Source organism: Oncorhynchus gorbuscha, linkage group LG08 (genome assembly GCF_021184085.1).
Source record: "Oncorhynchus gorbuscha isolate QuinsamMale2020 ecotype Even-year linkage group LG08, OgorEven_v1.0, whole genome shotgun sequence".
Taxonomy (NCBI): domain Eukaryota; kingdom Metazoa; phylum Chordata; class Actinopteri; order Salmoniformes; family Salmonidae; genus Oncorhynchus; species Oncorhynchus gorbuscha.
Genome location: NC_060180.1, coordinates 60,908,076 through 60,925,864, shown reverse-complemented (window position 1 = coordinate 60,925,864; position 17,789 = coordinate 60,908,076). Strand labels below are relative to the sequence as shown.

General features: G+C 43.2%; 1 protein-coding gene across 3 annotated transcripts in view; it reads left to right on the top strand.

Annotated features, from left to right (window-relative positions):
- Window positions 1-17,789, top strand: part of LOC124041930 (glypican-1-like) — a 158,836-nt gene that overhangs the window by 120,645 nt on the left and 20,402 nt on the right. For all 3 annotated transcript variants that reach the window (XR_006840008.1, XR_006840007.1, XM_046360114.1), the window contains exons 6-7: window positions 12,278-12,443; window positions 14,332-14,462. Coding sequence is in view for 1 of the 3 variants with exons in the window: in XM_046360114.1 (XP_046216070.1) it covers window positions 12,278-12,443; window positions 14,332-14,462 (297 nt within the window). In the remaining 2 variants the exon portion in view is untranslated. The remainder of the gene's footprint in view (window positions 1-12,277; window positions 12,444-14,331; window positions 14,463-17,789) is intronic.

Sequence of the window (17,789 nt, the reverse complement as noted above, 5' to 3'; positions counted from 1 at the left end):
AGGTAACATTTGGAGTATAGTGAATTAAGAGCAAGAGTGCTGTGTGTGTGTATGTGTGTGCTCATGCATGCATTTGCCCACATTAAGTGTGTTGGTGTTTCATACCACCATGACAGTAGCACTACTATATGTATGAATCACTCTGACTTCATATCCCAGTGACAGGAGCTTCTATATACAGTGCCTTGCGAAAGTATTCGGCCCCCTTGAACTTTGCGACCTTTTGCTACATTTCAGGCTTCAAACATAAAGATATAAAACTGTATTTTTTGTGAAGAATCAACAACAAGTGGGACACAATCATGAAGTGGAACGACAATTATTGGATATTTCAAACTTTTTTAACAAATGTTCCAACCGGGGAATTCCATTGTCTGTAGAAAAGCAATGGAACGAGAGCTACCTCTCAAGTGAAAGCGCGTGACTGAGAACGAGGCTGTAGGCAGACCCCTTAGTCAAACAACTCTCATCCGGCCCCCCTTCACATGAGCAGCCTGAAACAACGTTGTATAGATGTTTGACGTCTAGTGGAAGCCTTAGGAAGTGCAAAATAACCCATATCCCACTGTGTATTCGCTAGGGGTCAGTTCAAAAACTACAAACCTCAGATTTCACACTTCCTGTTTGGATTTTTTCTCAGGTTTTTGCCTGCCATATGAGTTCTGTTTTATACTCACAGACATCATTCACACAGTTTTAGAAACTTGAGAGTGTTTACTATCCAATACTAATAATAATATGCATATATTAGCATCTGGGACTGAGTAGGAGGCAGTTCACTCTGGGCACGCTATTCATCCAAAAGTGAAAATGCTGCCCCCTATCCCAAACAAGATAATTAGCGGATATTGGCAGAATTCTGCTCTGCATGCATTATTTGGTGTTTTAAGTTCTACACTGAGGATATTTTTTCAGAATTCTGCATGCAGAGTCTCAATTTGGTGTTTGTCCCATTTTGTGATTTATTGGTTGGTGAGTGGACCCCAGACCTCACAACTATAAAGGGCAATGGGTTCTATAAATATTTCAAGTATTTTTAGCCAGATCCTAAATAATGTTGAATTTTATGTTCCTTTTGACGGCATAAAATGCCCTCGTTGCCTTGTCTCTCAGATCTTTCACAGCTTTGTGGAAGTCACATGTGGCACTGATGTTTAGGCCGAGGTATGTATTGTTTTTTGTGTGCTCTAGGGCAACGATTTCAGGATGGAATTTGTTAGGGTGTGTAGGGTGAATACATGGTCTGTCGTACGGTAATGTGGTAAAAAGACAATTTGACATTTGCTCAGTACATTGATTTCGCTGAGGAAATGTACGAGTCTGCTGTTAATGATAATGCAGAGGATTTTCCCAAGGTTTCTGTTGACGCATATCCCACGGTAATTATTGGGGTAAAATTTGTCTCTACTTTTGTGGATTGGGGTGATCTGTCCTTGGTTCCAAATTATGGGGAAGATGCCAGAGCTGAGGATGATGTTAAAGAGTTGAAGAATAATCCATTGGAATTTGTGGTCTGTATATTTGATCATTTCATTTAAGGATACCACAGGCCTTTTTGGGTTGGAGGGTTTGTATTTTGTCCTGTAGTTCATTCAATGTAATTGGAGAATCCAGTGCGTTCTGTTAGTCTTTAATAGTTGAATCTAAGATTTGTATTTGATCATGTATATGTTTTTGCTGTTTGTTCTTTGTTACAGAGCCAAAAAGATTGGAGAAGTGGTTTATCCATAAATCTCAGTTTTGGATAGATAACTCTTTGTGTAGCTGTTTGTTTAGAGTTTTTCAAATTTCCCAGAAGTGATTAGATTCTATGGATTCTTCAATTACATTGAGCTGAATTCTGACGTGCTGTTCCTTCTTTTTCCGTAGTGTATTTCTGTATTGTTTTAGTGATTCACCATAGTGAAGCCGTAGACTCATGTTTTCTGGGTCTCTATGTTTTGGTTGGATAGATTTCTCAATTTCTTTCTTAGGTTTTTGCATTCTTCATCAAACTATTGATCATTGTTGTTCATTTTCTTAGGTTGTCTGCTTGAAATGTTTAGATTTGATAGCGAAGCTGAGAGGTCAAATATACTGTTTAGGTTTTCTACTGCCAAGTTTACATCATCACTATTACAGTGAAATATTTTGTCATTTGATATTGAATTGGTTGTTGCCTAATAGATTTTTGGTAGATCTCCACACTACTTTCCTTCCATCTATAGCATTTCTTAATATTATTAAGCTCCTTTGGCTTTGATGCCTCATGATTGAACAAAGCTCTGTTCAAGTAGAGTGTGATTTTGCTGTGATCTGATAGGGTTGTCAGTGGACTAACTGTGAACACTCTAAGAGAATCTGGGTTGAGGTCAGTGATTTAGTAGTGTACAGTACTACTGCCAAGAGATGAGCTGTATGCGCACCTACCATAGGAGTCCCCTCGAAGCCTACCATTGACTACAGTTGAAGTCGGAAGTTCACACACACTTGGGTTGGAGTCATTAAAACTCGTTTTTCAACCACTACACACATTTTTGTTAACAAACTATAGTTTTGGCAAGTCGGTTAGGACATCTACTTTGTGAATGACAAAAGTAATTTTTCCAACAATTGTTTACAGACAGATTATTTCACTTATAATTAACTGCATCACAATTCCAGTGGGTCAGAAGTTTACATACACTAAGTTAACCTTGTGCCTTTAAACAGCTTGGAAAATTCCAGATAATGATGTCATGGCTTTAAAAGCTTCTGATAAGCTAATTGACATCATTTGAGTCAATTACAGGTGGACCTGTGGATGTATTTCAAGGCCAACATTCAAACTCAGTGCCTCTTTGTTTGACATCATGGGAAAATCAAATCATAACAAATCAGCCAAGACCTCAGAATTATTTTTGTAGACCTCCACAAGTCTGTTTCATCCTTGGGAGCAAATTCCAAACGCCTGAAGGTACCACGTTCATCTGTACAAACAATAGTACGCAAGTATAAACACCATGGGACCACGCAGCCGTCATACCGCTCAGGAAGGAGACTCGTCTCCTAGAGATGAATGTACTTTGATGCGAAAAGTGCAAATCAATCCCAGAACAACAGCAAAGGACCCTGTGAAGATGCTGGAGGAAATAAAAAAAATATCTATATCCACAGTAAAACGAGTCCTATATCGACATGACCTGAAAGGCCGCTCAGCAAGGAAGAAGCCACTGCTCCAAAACCACCCAAAAAATCCAGACTACGATTTGCAACTGCACATGGGGACAAAGATTGCACTTTTTGGAGAAATGTCCTCTGGTTTGATGAAACAAAAATAGAACTGTTTGGCCATAATGACCATCAATATGTTTGGAGGAACACGGGGGAGGCTTGCAAGCTGAAGAACTCCATCCCAACTGTGAAGCACGGGGATGGCAGCATTAAGTTGTGGGAGTGCTTTGCTGCAGGAGGGTCTGGTGCACTTCACAAAATAGATGGCATCATGAAGTAGGAAAATTACGTGGATATATTGAAGCAACATCTCAAGACATCAGTCAGGAAGTTAAAGCTTGGTCACAAATGGGTCTTCTAAATGGACAATGACCACAAGCATACTTCCAAAGTTGTGGCAAAATGGCTTAAGGACAACAAAGTCAAGGTATTGTAGTAGCCATCACAAATCCATGACCTCAATCCTATAGAAAATGTGTGGACAGAACTGAAAGAAACGTGTACGAGCAAGGTGGCCTACAAACCTGACTCAGTTACACCAGCTCTGTCAGGAGGAATGGGCCAAAATCCACCCAACTTATTGTGGGAAGCTTGTGGAATGCTACCTGAAACATTTGACCCAAGTCAAACAATTTAAAGGCAATGCTACCAAAAACTAATTGAGTGTATGTAAACTTCTGACCCACTGGGAATGTGATGAAATAAATAAAAGCCAAAATAAATCATTATCTCTAATATTATTCTGAAATTTCACATTCTTAAAATAAAGTGATCCTAACTGACCTAAGACAGGGAATTGTTACTAGGATTAAATGTCAGGAATTGTGAAAAACTGAGGTAGGTGTTCGTCCTCCTGTGTGCTGAGGGTGTCAGGTTCTTGTCCAGTTCTAGCATTTAAGTCACCACAGACTAGTACATGTCCCTGGGCTTGGAAATTGTTGATCTCTCCATCTAGGAAGGAGAAGCTGTCATCGTTAAATTATGGGGATTTTGATAGCACATATGAGGACATTTTTCTCTGTTGAGATATTTTCCTCGTGAATTTCTAGCCAGATGAAAAAGGTTAATGTTTTGACTAATTTAATAGAGTGGGTTAGGTCTGCTTTATTCCAAAATAGCATACCCCCGGAGTCTCTTCCCTTTTTCACACCTGGTAGTTTGGGGGATGGGACTACCAGCTATCTGTAACCTAGAGGGCAACCAGTGGGTCCCTTTCCTTTATACCATGTTTCTTGTAGGATGACAATTTCTGTATTCCAATTTCTTTGATGAAGTCTGGGTTCCTGCTCTTTATACCAAAGGCAGATGACCTCAGACCTTGTATATTCCAGGATGAGATTGTAAAATGTTGTGTTCCATAGTGTCTAGTGTTGTTTTTGTGTGGTTTAGGCCCGGACCATCACAGTAGGTGTGAGCAGAGCATGTTAAGCATCTGATACATACCTCTTAGGTCGCAGGATGGGGCTTGGGCGGGTGTAATAGTGGGGGTTGGGCCTTTTGCTCTTCTCACGGCCGGGGCATATGTCCTACTGTCATGTTGGGGCATAGGGTGGGCAGAAGGGGCATAGCTCTGATATAGGGGGGCCTATATAGAGTGTGGCCAGAGTTTGCTTGGGGTGATCTTAGCTGGTTGGGGTGTGGCTGGTGATGCTGTGGTCTGGGTGTAGGTCCTCTTTTTATTTCACCTTTATTTAACCAGGTAAGCTAGTTGAGAACAAGTTCTCATTTACAACGGCGACCTGTGACTGTAACCTCTTGGCATGGGTTCTCTCGGTGCAGGTCCTTCAGCAGGGGTTCTGGGAGGGTGTCTCCCTGGTCTGGGCAGGGTGTCCATTACTGTGTTGCTCCTGGGGCTACGGTTGAGGGTGACGTCCTTCAGGGTCCCCCTCTTGCTCTCTCTCTCTCTCTCTCTCTCTCTCTCTCTCTCTCTCTCTCTCTCTCTCTCTCTCTCTCTCTCTCTCTCTCTCTCTCTCTTGCAGTGCATGCTGGGAGTTTTTGGGAATTTGAGTGTTTCGTGTGGAGGGCTCTGTCCTAACTTATTTTCTTGATTCTCTTGGTCTTTTCTTTCCATTTTTATTTTCTATGGTGGAGGGTTAATGCACTGTTTGTTTTAGCAGTACCCACTGTTCTTTTCAAAGTTAGGGTGGAAGAGGACAGAATTTAGTTTCCAGGGGTTTGGAAGGTGTGGTGTGCGTGATATCTTCTCAGCCTAGCACGGAGGAGATGCTGTCGTTAGGGCATGTATTCAGGTGTGTTTCTGAGAATGGAGTTGAGGTGGTGATGGTTCTGCTCGTGGTCGGTGAACAGGTAGGAGCTGAATTTATACATTCCGCTTCCAGAATGAACAAAGCTGTGGTTGTTTTCATGAAAAGAGCAAATTTGGTGGGTAGGCTCACTGCTAGTGGAATATTTGTTAGGGGTGTGTTGGTGCCAATTTCTCCTGTTTCTACCCCTTCGACCAGGGTGGTAGTTGCAAATTTGCCTCTGTTTATTATGGATGATCAAATCAGGAAATAGCTGAGTCGTTTTGGTATGTTTGCTAGTGGTTTTCGTGTACTGTCTGCAGGTTTTCAGGCAGATGCCGTTAAGCATGTTGTTTCGTTCCGGGGGCAAGTTCATGTTTCTGAATAACAATGAGCAACACCAAAATCTGCATTTTAATGTGAGGCATGGGGAGGGGCTCTATGCAGAGTTTGCAAGTACAGATAGTCTACAGTGTTTTGAGTGTGAGGATTTGGGGCATAAGAGCTTTGCGTGCCCACATAAAAGCCGTAGACAAGGTGAGGGTACAAGCGCCAGTTGCGGAAATCGAGGTCAACTTGCAGGGGGCAATGAAACGCAGGCAGCAGAGGCTGGGCCCAGTCATGCTATGGAGGGTGGTGTAGATGAGGCTGGGTCTAGTCATGCCAGGGATGGTGTGTCGATGAGACTGGGCCTAGTCAGGCTCGAGATGGTGAGGTAGCTGAGGCTGGGTCTAGTCATGCTATGGATGGTGGTGTAGATGAGGATGTGCCTAGTCAGGCTAGAGATTGTGGTGTAGATGAGGATGTGCCTAGTCATGCTATGGATGGCGGTGTAGATGAGGCTGGGTCTAGTCAGGTTATGGATGGTGGTGTGGATGAGGATGTGCCTAGTCATGCTATGGATGGTGGTGTAGATGAGGCTGGGTCTAGTCAGGTTATGGATGGTGGTGTAGATGAGGATGTGCCTAGTCATGCTATGGATGGTGGTGTAGATGAGGATGTGCCTGGTCATGCTATGGATGGTGGTGTAGATGAGGCTGTGCCTAGTCATGCTATGGATGGTGGTGTAGATGAGACTGGGCCTGGTCATGTTATGGATGGTGGTGTGGAAGAGGCTGGGTCTAGTCAGGTTATGCTAGTGGATGAGGAGAGTATAGTAGGGAAGTGTTATAGACTGGAGGGGAGGAGGAGGGTGTCAAGCGGAAAGGAAAAGGGGGAGAAGAAAGGAGTCTGGGGTGGTCAAAGGCACCAAGGAACCTTTGCCTGGTGCTGGGGGGAGAGGAGAGGAGGCCCTGGCCAGAGAGGAGGCCCTGGCCAGAGAGGAAGGGCAGGTGGTCAGCGTGGGAGAGGGAGATGAGGAGGAGGAAGGTGAGTCTGAGGAAGAGGATGAATAGGAGGATTTTTTCCCCGGAGCTGACAGCCAGTCAAGCAGAGGGGTCAAAGTACAGAGGGGTCAAAGTGATCCAAGAAAGTTTGTAAGATCAGTACAACATGCTATGAAAAATGAGGGGCATGGTGTCCTCTCACCCAGGAAACAGTTTAGGTTGAGGAAGTGGGTCACAAGAGTGAGTGAAGGTTTACCTTCAGATGCTGTTTAGATGAAGAGTTTCTTTCTGGCACTGGGGCTTTTTGGGCTTTGCTATTGGTCTCTTTCTCTGCTGGCTTTTCTCCCACTTCTTATGGAGACTCTTCGGGTAGGCTCGCTCAATATAAATGGTGTCAGAGATAAGGGAAAGAGGAATGTGTTGGGTGAATATGTAAAACAGAAAAAAGTACAGGTGTTGTTTCTTTACTCAGGCAAATTTGGCTACTTGGTTAACAAGAAGGAATGGGGTCAAAGGCTCGGGGACAACTATTATTTAATGGGAGGGTCTCTGAGCGCTTTAGGGTGGCATTTGAGTTTTATAAAATGGTAAAAATGTGGAGGTGTTTCAGGAGATATGGTGTGTTGGGGGGGCTGTCTGTACAGCTGGGGAAGATGTTTCAGGAGATATGGTGTGTTGGGGGGCTGTCTATACAGCTGGGGAAGATGTTTCAGGAGATATGGTGTGTTGGGGGGCTGTCTGTACAGCTGGGGAAGATGTTTCAGGAGATATGGTGTGTTGGGGGCTGTCTATACAGCTGGGGAAGATGTTTCAGGAGATATGGTGTGTTGGGGGCTGTCTATACAGCTGGGGAAGATGTTTCAGGAGATATGGTGTGTTGGGGGGGCTGTCTATACAGCTGGGGAAGATGTTTCAGGAGATATGGTGTGTTGGGGGGCTGTCTGTACAGCTGGGGAAGATGTCTCAGGAGATATGGTGTGTTGGGGGGCTGTCTATACAGCTGGGGAAGATGTTTCAGGAGATATGGTGTGTTGGGGGGCTGTCTATACAGCTGGGGAAGATGTTTCAGGAGATATGGTGTGTTGGGGGGGCTGTCTGTACAGCTGGGGAAGATGTTTCAGGAGATATGGTGTGTTGGGGGGCTGTCTATACAGCTGGGGAAGATGTTTCAGGAGATATGGTGTGTTGGGGGCTGTCTATACAGCTGGGGAAGATGTTTCAGGAGATATGGTGTGTTGGGGGAGCTGTCTATACAGCTGGGGAAGATGTTTCAGGAGATATGGTGTGTTGGGGGGCTGTCTGTACAGCTGGGGAAGATGTTTCAGGAGATATGGTGTGTTGGGGGGCTGTCTATACAGCTGGGGAAGATGTTTCAGGAGATATGGTGTGTTGGGGGGCTGTCTGTACAGCTGGGGAAGATATTTCAGGAGATATGGTGTGTTGGGGGGCTATCTATACAGCTGGGGAAGATGTTTCAGGAGATATGGTGTGTTGGGGGGCTGTCTATACAGCTGGGGAAGATGTTTCAGGAGATATGGTGTGTTGGGGGGCTATCTATACAGCTGGGGAAGATGTTTCAGGAGATATGGTGTGTTGGGAGGGCTGTCTATACAGCTGGGGAAGATGTTTCAGGAGATATGGTGTGTTGGGGGAGCTGTCTATACAGCTGGGGAAGATGTTTCAGGAGATATGGTGTGTTGGGGGGGCTGTCTGTACAGCTGGGGAAGATGTTTCAGGAGATATGGTGTGTTGGGGGGGCTGTCTGTACAGCTGGGGAAGATGTTTCATTTTTGTTATTATGATGTTGTTTTTGTACCGTGGTGTAGAGGGCAAGGTGAGTATGGTGCATGTATGCAGTACTGCAGTACAGGAGATTTTTGGTGTTTTGTTTTAAGGGGGGTGGGGGATTTTAATGAAATAAAAATGTTTCATTAAAGAAGGACAAAAAGTCACTCTCTTTCCCCTCTCTCTGTCTCTCTCATCAAAACATTGATGGTCTGACTTATTCTCTTGCCTCTCAAGTGGAGCAGTGGGTGGAGGAGAAGGGGAGGAGAAAAGGAGTAAAGGAGGAGAGGAGGGTGGACACGGGGCGTGCTGTATAGTCATGACGATAGACGGACACCATTTCATGCACCATGTTCTTTTGTCTTTGACTGTATGTTTCTGCTAACTAGGCTTTGTCTGACTTATGGTTGAAGACTCCAGGAAAGCATCAGACTGACCCAGTTTGGTTTAAAGGAGTTTTGTATACCAAGCTGAGCCCTCTCTCTTCTCTCTCTCTCTCTTCTCTCTCTCTTCTCTCTTCTCTTTCTTTTCTCTCTTCTCTCTCTCTTCTCTCTTCTCTCTCTTTTCTCTCTTCTCTATCTCTCTTCTCTATCTCTCTTCTCTCTTTCTTCTCTCTCTCTTCTCTCTCTTCTCTCTCTCTCTTCTCTCTCTCTCTTCTCTCTCTCTCTCTTCTCTCTTCTCTCTCTTCTCTCTCTCTCTCTCTCTCTCTCTCTCTCTCTCTCTCTCTCTCTCTCTCTCTCTCTCTCTCTCTCTCTCTCTCTCTTTCTCTTTCTCTTTCTCTTTCTCTTTCTCTCTCTCTTCTCTCTCACTCACACACACACACTGTAGTTTTGTATGCATAGCAGGGGGTGTCTTGCGAGCAGGGCGTGCTGGTATTAACCCAGTTCCAGTTTTAACGGACCATGGCCCTTTCCTGTGGGAACAGCCCAGTGGGATAGAGTGAGAGAGAAGGAAAAGGAGAAGAAGGATGGGTGGATGGGAGAAAAGCGCAGACGACAGTGTCATGGACCTTGTCTGCACACAAAGAAAATTCTTTCAGACGATTGGTTTCCACGGTAACCGGGCAGAAAAAAAGCTAACAGCGCAGCGCTAGCGTAAAAGAATGGCCATGGGAAGTGACCTCCCGCTGTATTCTGTGTGTCTTGTTTGTTCGCCCACCACCAAGGAAACTCACACATTCAAAGGATCGTAAGCTCTTTGGCCACACACAGCAATGGTGGGTTTCACATCGCAAAACGGAAGCATATGCAGAAAAGTACCTCATACTTCTACTGTAAAATATGGTGGTGGATATCTGATGTTACAGGGCTATTCTCCTTCCACTGAACCTGGGCCCTTGTTGAGGTCAATGGCATCATGCACTTTGCAGGAAACTTTTGGCCATAACCTGATTGCCTCTGCCAGAAGGCTGACACTTAGTGAATCTTCCAGCAAGACAATAATGCCAACCACACATCAAAATACACAAAGAAATGGTTAATTGACCCCAAAAAATCCTCATTTGGCAATGGCCATCTCAGTCTTTGGACCTGAACCCCTTTGAAAACCTGTGGTGTTAATTGAAGAGGGCAGTCCATCAGCGCAGACAAAAGATATCACATGAAATTGTATGTCGCATACACATGTTTAGCAGATGGTATTACGGGTATAGTGAAATACTTGTGTTCCTAGCTCCAACAGTGCATTAATATCTAACAATATACAACAATACACACAAATCTAAAGTAAAAGAATGGAATTAAGAAATATATAAATATTAGGACGAGCAATGTTGGAATCCGAAGTATCAATATAAATATACAGTACATGGGTAAAGTAGTATGAAAACATTTTTAAAACGAACCATGTTCCATTACTAAAGTGACCAATGTCCCATGTCTATGTACAGGCAGCAGCCTCTAAGGTGCAGGGATGAGTAACCAGGTGGTAGCCGGCAATTGACAGTGACTAAGTTCAGAGCAGGGTACTGGGTGGAGGCCTGCTAATGATGGCTATTTAACAGTCTGCTGGCCTCAAAGCTGTTTTTCAGTCTCTCGGTCCCAGCTTTGATGCGTCTGTACTGACCTCGCCTTCTGGATGATAGCGGGGTGAAAAGGCTGTGGCTCGGGTGGCTGAGGTCCTTGATGATCTTCTTGGCCTTCTTGTGATGCTGGGTGCTGTAGGTGTCCTGGAGGGCAGGCAGTCTGCCCCCGGTGATGAGTTGGGCTGACTCCACCACCATTTCTCTGAGCCAATTGTATTAGTATACAATTACATCATGTTCAATTGTTTTAGCAAAAATATAAACGTTTTCAAAGATTTTAATGAGTTACAGTTCATATAAGGAAATCAGTTAATTGAAATAAATTCATTAGGCCCTAATCCATGGGTACACATGACTGAGAATATAGATATACATCTGTTGGTCACAGATACCTAAAAAAAAGTAGGGGCATGGATGAGCAAACCTGTCAATGTCTGGTGTGACCAACATTTGCCTCATGCAGCATGACACATCTCCTTCGCATAGAGTTGATCAGGTTATGAATTTTGGCCTGTGGAATGTTGTCCCACTCCTCTTCAATGTCTGGTGAGTATTTCAGCTTCAAGGAATTGTGTACAGATCCTTGCGACATAGGGCCGTGAATTATCATGCTGAATCATGAGGTGATGGCGACGGATGAATGGCATGACATAGGGCTTCAGGATCTCTTCAAGGTATCTCTGTGCATTCAAATTCCCATTGATAAAATGCAATTGTGTCCGTTGTCCGTAGATTATGCCAGCCCATACCATAACCCCACCACCGCCATGGGGCACTCTGTTCACAACGTTGCAAACTGCTCGCCCACATGACGCCACGGATTCATCGATGAAGAGCACTTAACCAGCGTGCCAGTGGCCATCGAAGGTGAGCATTGGCCCATTCAAGTCGGTTACGATGCCGAACTGCAGTCAGGTCAAGACACTGGATAGGACAACGAGCACACGGATGAGCTTCCCTGACAGTTTGTGCAGAAATTCTTCGGTTGTGCAAATCCACAGTTTCATCAGCTGTCCGAGTGGCTCGTCTCAGACCATCCCACAATTGAAGAAGCCTGATGTGGAGATCCTGGGATGGCGTGGTTATACGTGGTCTGTGGTTGTGAGGCCAGATGTACGTACTGCCACATTCTCTAAAACGATGTTGGAGGCGGCTTATAGTAGAGAAATTAAAATGCAATTCTCTGGCAAAAGCTCTGGTGGACATTCCTGCAGTCAACATGCACGCTCCCTCTTCACTTTGTAAAGATCATGCTGTTGAATTAGATTCTTGATATGCCACACCTGTCAGGTGGATGGATTATCTTGGCAAAGGACAAATGCCCACTAACAGGGTTGTAAACAAATTTGTGCACAACATTTGAGAGAAATAAGCTTTTTGTGTGTATGGAACATTTCTGGGATATTTTATTTCAGCTCATGAATCAAAGGGACCAACTCTTTACATGTTGCGTTTATATTTTTGTTCAGTGTATTTATTTTATACGGTCCTTTTTGCTCATCTTTATCAAGCGGGGCCAATAATTTTGGACCTGACTGTATATATTTATGATATATGATATTGACGTAAATGGAGAGGCAGGGATGTGAACCCAGGTCGCTGTGTGAAAGGCACCCTACACATCGCACCAATAGGATTAAGCCACTTGGTGGGAATTGTAATGTCGCTCATATAGTATCTCTATAATATTGTTGTATCTCCTCTCCCAGGTGCCCCTGAGCCCAGAGTGCATGCGTGCCATCATGAAGATGACCTACTGTCCCCACTGCCGTGGAGTGGCCACTGCCAGGCCCTGTGCTAACTACTGTACCAACGTACTGAAGGGCTGCCTCGCTAACCAGGCCGACCTGGACACAGAGTGGAGGAACTTGGCTGGTGAGAGACATACACACACACACACCCTAATTTCACACACACACGCACACATTTGCACACTAACTTAATTTTAATTCCTACAGTGCCTTCATAAAGTATTCACACCCTTTGACTTTTTCCACATTTTGTTGTGTTACAGCCTGAATGGAATGTGTCACTGTGAGATTTTGTGTCATTGGCCTACACACAGTACCCCATAATGTCAATATAAAATTATGTTTTTAGATTATTAATTTGATTCATAAGACATTTCAGCTTTTCATTTTTTAAGTCAATAAGTATCCAATCCCTTGGCTGTGGCAAGCATACAGTGGGGCAAAAAAGTATTTAGTCAGCCACCAATTGTGCATGTTCTCCCACTTAAAAATATGAGAGAGGCCTGTAATGTTCATCATAGCTACACTTCAACTATGACAGACAAAATGAGGAGAAAAAAATCCAGAAAATCACATTGTAGGATTTTAATGAATTTATTTGCAAATTATGGTGGAAAATAAGTATTTGGTCAATAACAAAAGTTTATCTCAATACTTTGTTATATACCCTTTGTTGGCAATGACAGAGGTCAAACGTTTTCTGTAAGTCTTCACAAGGTTTTCACACACTGTTGCTGGTATTTAGGCCCATTCCTCCATGCAGATCTCCTCTAGAGCAGTGATGTTTTGGGGTTGTTGCTGGGCAACACAGACTTTCAACTCCCTCCAAAGATTTTCTTTGGGGTTGAGATCTGGAGACTGGCTAGGCCACTACAGGACCTTGAAATGCTTCTTACGAAGCCACTCCTTCGTTGCCCGGGCGGTGTGTTTGGGATCATTGTCATGCTGAAGGACCCAGCCACATTTCATCTTCAATGCCCTTGCTGATGGAAGGAGGTTTTCACTCAAAATGTCACGATATATGGCACCATTAATTGTTTCCTTTACACGGATCAGTCGTCCTGGTCCCTTTGCAGAAAAACAGCCCCAAAGCATGATGTTTCCACCCCCATGCTTCACAGTAGATATAGTGTTCTTTGGATGCAACTCAGCATTCTTTGTCCTCCAAACACGACGAGTTGAGGTGCCATTAATACAGGTAACGAGTGGAGGACAGAGGAGCCTCTTAAAGAAAAAGTTACAGGTCTGTGAGAGCCAGAAATCTTGCTTGTTTGTAGGTGACCAAATACTTATTTTCCACCATCATTTGCAAATAAATTCATAAAAAATCTGGATTTTGTTTTCTCATTTTGTCTGTCATAGTTGAAGTGTACCTATGATGAACATTACAGGCCTCTCTCATATGTTTAAGTGGGAGAACATGCACAATTGGTGGCTGACTAAATACCAGGAAAACCTGGTTCAATCTGCTTTCCAACAGACACTGGGAGACAAATTCACCTTTCAGCAGCAGAATAACCAAAAACACAAGGCAAATATATACTGGAGTTGCTCACCAAGTTCCAGAGTGGCCAAGATACAGTTTTGATTTAAATTGGCTTGAAAATCTATGGCAAGACTTGAAAATGGCTGTCTAGCAACAACCAACTTAATACAGCTTGAAGAATAATGTGCAAATATTGTATAATCCAGGGGTGCGAATCTCTCCGAGACTTACCCTTGAAAGACTCATAGCTGTAATCGCGGGGTAATGTCAGCGGGGTTAATACTTAATACTTGTAATAATTATGTTCATTTTCAATATAAAACAATTCTCAAACATGTTTTCACTTTGTCATCATGGGATATTGTGGGTAGATGGGTGAGAAAAAAAGAATACATTTAATCCATTTTGAATTCTGTCTGTAACACAACAAAATGTGAAATAAGTCAAGGGGTGTGAATACTTTCTGAAGGCTCTGTATGAGCATCTATTCACATTTAAAATATTGAATCCCCCCCTGTCTCTGCAGATGCCATGCTGCAGGTCTCTAACAGGTTTGAGGGTGTGTCCAGTGTGGATGTGGTGTTCCTCTCTCTCCCCACACACATCTCAGAGGCTATCACCACCATGATGGACAACATAGACACGTTTAACAACAAGGTCAGAACAGCAGTCAGCACACACACACACACACACACACACACACACACACACACACACACACACACACACACACACACACACACACACACACACACACACACACACACACACACACACACACACACACACACACACACACACACACACACACACACACACACACACACACATTCCACATTCAAGTTTCATTATCGATCACTGACACAGTGTTGATCAGGGCTCATAACACACATTCATAACCTGATGTTGATCCCTGTACGTTCCACATACCAGGGGTCGTTTGTAAATCGTGCATATGTACAAGATATACCCCAAAATGTGCGTGCGCCAGTTCTCACGCAAATGTTGTAATGTATAAAAACTTAACTTGACGTGGGATTGTGCTTAGCTTCCCGTAAACTTTAGGCCACGCATGCACACCTTTTATAGTGCTTGAAGTATTGCACTGCAAGCAGGCAAGTAGCCTAGTATTTTGTGCAAATGGGGGATAGGATGACATGCTTATTCCCTCCCCCCTGAAAAAAATAGGTAAATAGAATAACAAGATGCAATCATTTGCTGTTAGTGAGAAGAGTGAAGATACTTTTTTTTTCATCTTTGCATTCTAAAAGTTAGAAATAGGCATCTATTTCCTATTTAATTTCCATGATAATTGCAGAATAAATTCCTAATATTTTCTGACTGTGATGGCTTCATACTCTTGGATGTTGTTGACCTATAAGATAGTTTATCTTATAGGTCAACAACATCCAATCTCTTATTTAACTGGACCCACTTTAAAGTAGTAAATATTGTAGATCAACTATATTGTATTCAAATATTTTGCTCAGACGGTTCACCTTTTCTGTTTACGTTTTTTAGGATACTGTACATCTGAACTGTAATTTCAAATGTCTCAAATAACAATCTAAACATAATACACATTTTCATAACCATTGCAGAATAAATTCCTCTCCACCTTGTCTGGCCATGCTTCTTCTTCCCGAAGAAGCTTTACCATCTGACAAATCACGATGTGCATCTCTCATTTAAGTTAGCCTTTTTGCTCTATGCATCCGAAAGGGAGGGCAGGTTTATAATATAGAACAATCTACAGGAGAATGGAGCAGATGAACAGACAGTACTGCTACCACTGTATAGGTTTACTGTGTTTTATTTGTATTTGTAGACCTTACAATGTTTCAGAATTCAATGGCAGTGTAGACTTTTTAGGTGGACCTGTTTACAGGATTTGGACCTGTTAACAGGATTTGGACCTGTTTACAGGATTTGGACCTGTTAACAGGATTTAGACCTGTTTACAGGATTTGGACCTGTTTACAGGATTTGGACCTGTTTACAGGATTTGGACCTGTTTACAGTATTTGGACCTGTTCGCAGGATTTGAACCTGTTTGGACCTGTTAGCAGGATTTGGACCTGATTACAGTATTTGGACCTGTTCGCAGGATTTGGACCTGTTTGGACCTGTTTACAGGATTTGGACCTGTTTACAGTATTTGGACCTGTTCGCAGGATTTGAACCTGTTTGGACCTGTTAGCAGGATTTGGACCTGTTTACAGTATTTGGACCTGTTCGCAGGATTTGGACCTGTTTGGACCTGTTTACAGGATTTGGACCTGTTTACAGGATTTGGACCTGTTAGCAGGATTTGGACCTGTTAGCAGGATTTGGACCTGTTAGCAGGATTTGGACCTGTTTACAGGATTTGGACCTGTTTACAGGATTTGGACCTGTTAGCAGGATTTGGACCTGTTAACAGGATTTGGACCTGTTAGCAGGATTTATAGGATTTGGACCTGTTAACAGGATTTGGACCTGTTTACAGGATTTGGACCTGTTAACAGGATTTGGACCTGTTAACAGGATTTGGACCTGTTTACAGGATTTGGACCTGTTAACAGGATTTGGACCTGTTTATAGGATTTGGACCTGTTTACAGGATTTGGACCTGTTTACAGTATTTGGACCTGTTTACAGTATTTGGACCTGTTCGCAGGATTTGAACCTGTTTGGACCTGTTAGCAGGATTTGGACCTGTTAGCAGGATTTGGACCTGTTTACAGGATTTGGACCTGTTTACAGGATTTTGACCTGTTAACAGGATTTGGACCTGTTTATAGGATTTGGACCTGTTTACAGGATTTGGACCTGTTTACAGTATTTGGACCTGTTTACAGGATTTGGACCTGTTTACAGGATTTTGACCTGTTAACAGGATTTGGACCTGTTTATAGGATTTGGACCTGTTTACAGGATTTGGACCTGTTTACAGTATTTGGACCTGTTTACAGTATTTGGACCTGTTCGCAGGATTTGAACCTGTTTGGACCTGTTAGCAGGATTTGGACCTGTTAGCAGGATTTGGACCTGTTAGCAGGATTTGGACCTGTTTACAGGATTTGGACCTGTTTACAGGATTTGAACCTGTTTGGACCTGTTAGCAGGATTTGGACCTGTTTACAGGATTTGGACCTGTTTACAGGATTTGGACCTGTTTACAGGATTTGGACCTGTTAACAGGATTTGGACCTGTTTACAGGATTTGGACCTGTTAACAGGATTTGGACCTGTTTATAGGATTTGGACCTGTTAACAGGATTTGGACCTGTTTACAGGATTTTGACCTGTTAACAGGATTTGGACCTGTTTATAGGATTTGGACCTGTTAACAGGATTTGGACCTGTTTACAGGATTTGGACCTGTTTACAGGATTTGGACCTGTTGACAGGATTTGGACCTGTTGACAGGATTTGGACCTGTTTATAGGATTTGGACCTGTTTACAGGATTTGGACCTGTTTACATGAATTAGACCTGTTTACAGGATTTGGACCTGTTTACAGGATTTGGACCTGTTTACAGGATTTGGACCTTTCCACAACCATTTGCAATTGTTGTTTTCTTTCACAAACTTTCAAATACAGAAAATATCATTCTAAAGTTTAAAACATTCTGCCAACACCTCCAGAGACATTTAATCAAGTTTGCCATTGCTATTTCCTTTTAGAAACTGCCTTAGCCTAATTCCAATGCTCTGGAAGTATATATCAAATAGGGGAGTTATTGTCACCATAAAAGGTGAATGATAGACATTTTTTTAGGCATAGTTTTAATGCTCGTTCACGTGCACACAGTTTCAGGACGGGTCTGATTTATAATGGGAAACATGCGTGCGCCCAGTTTATAAATCTCAGTATTTTATTTTTGTACGTGTGCAGTCTTTTCAGAAATTGTGCGCGCAGCTATATCGTGTGAAATGTACATAAATGTTATAAATGAGGCCCCTGAAGAGGGACTGATAACACAGCCTCAAAACCAACC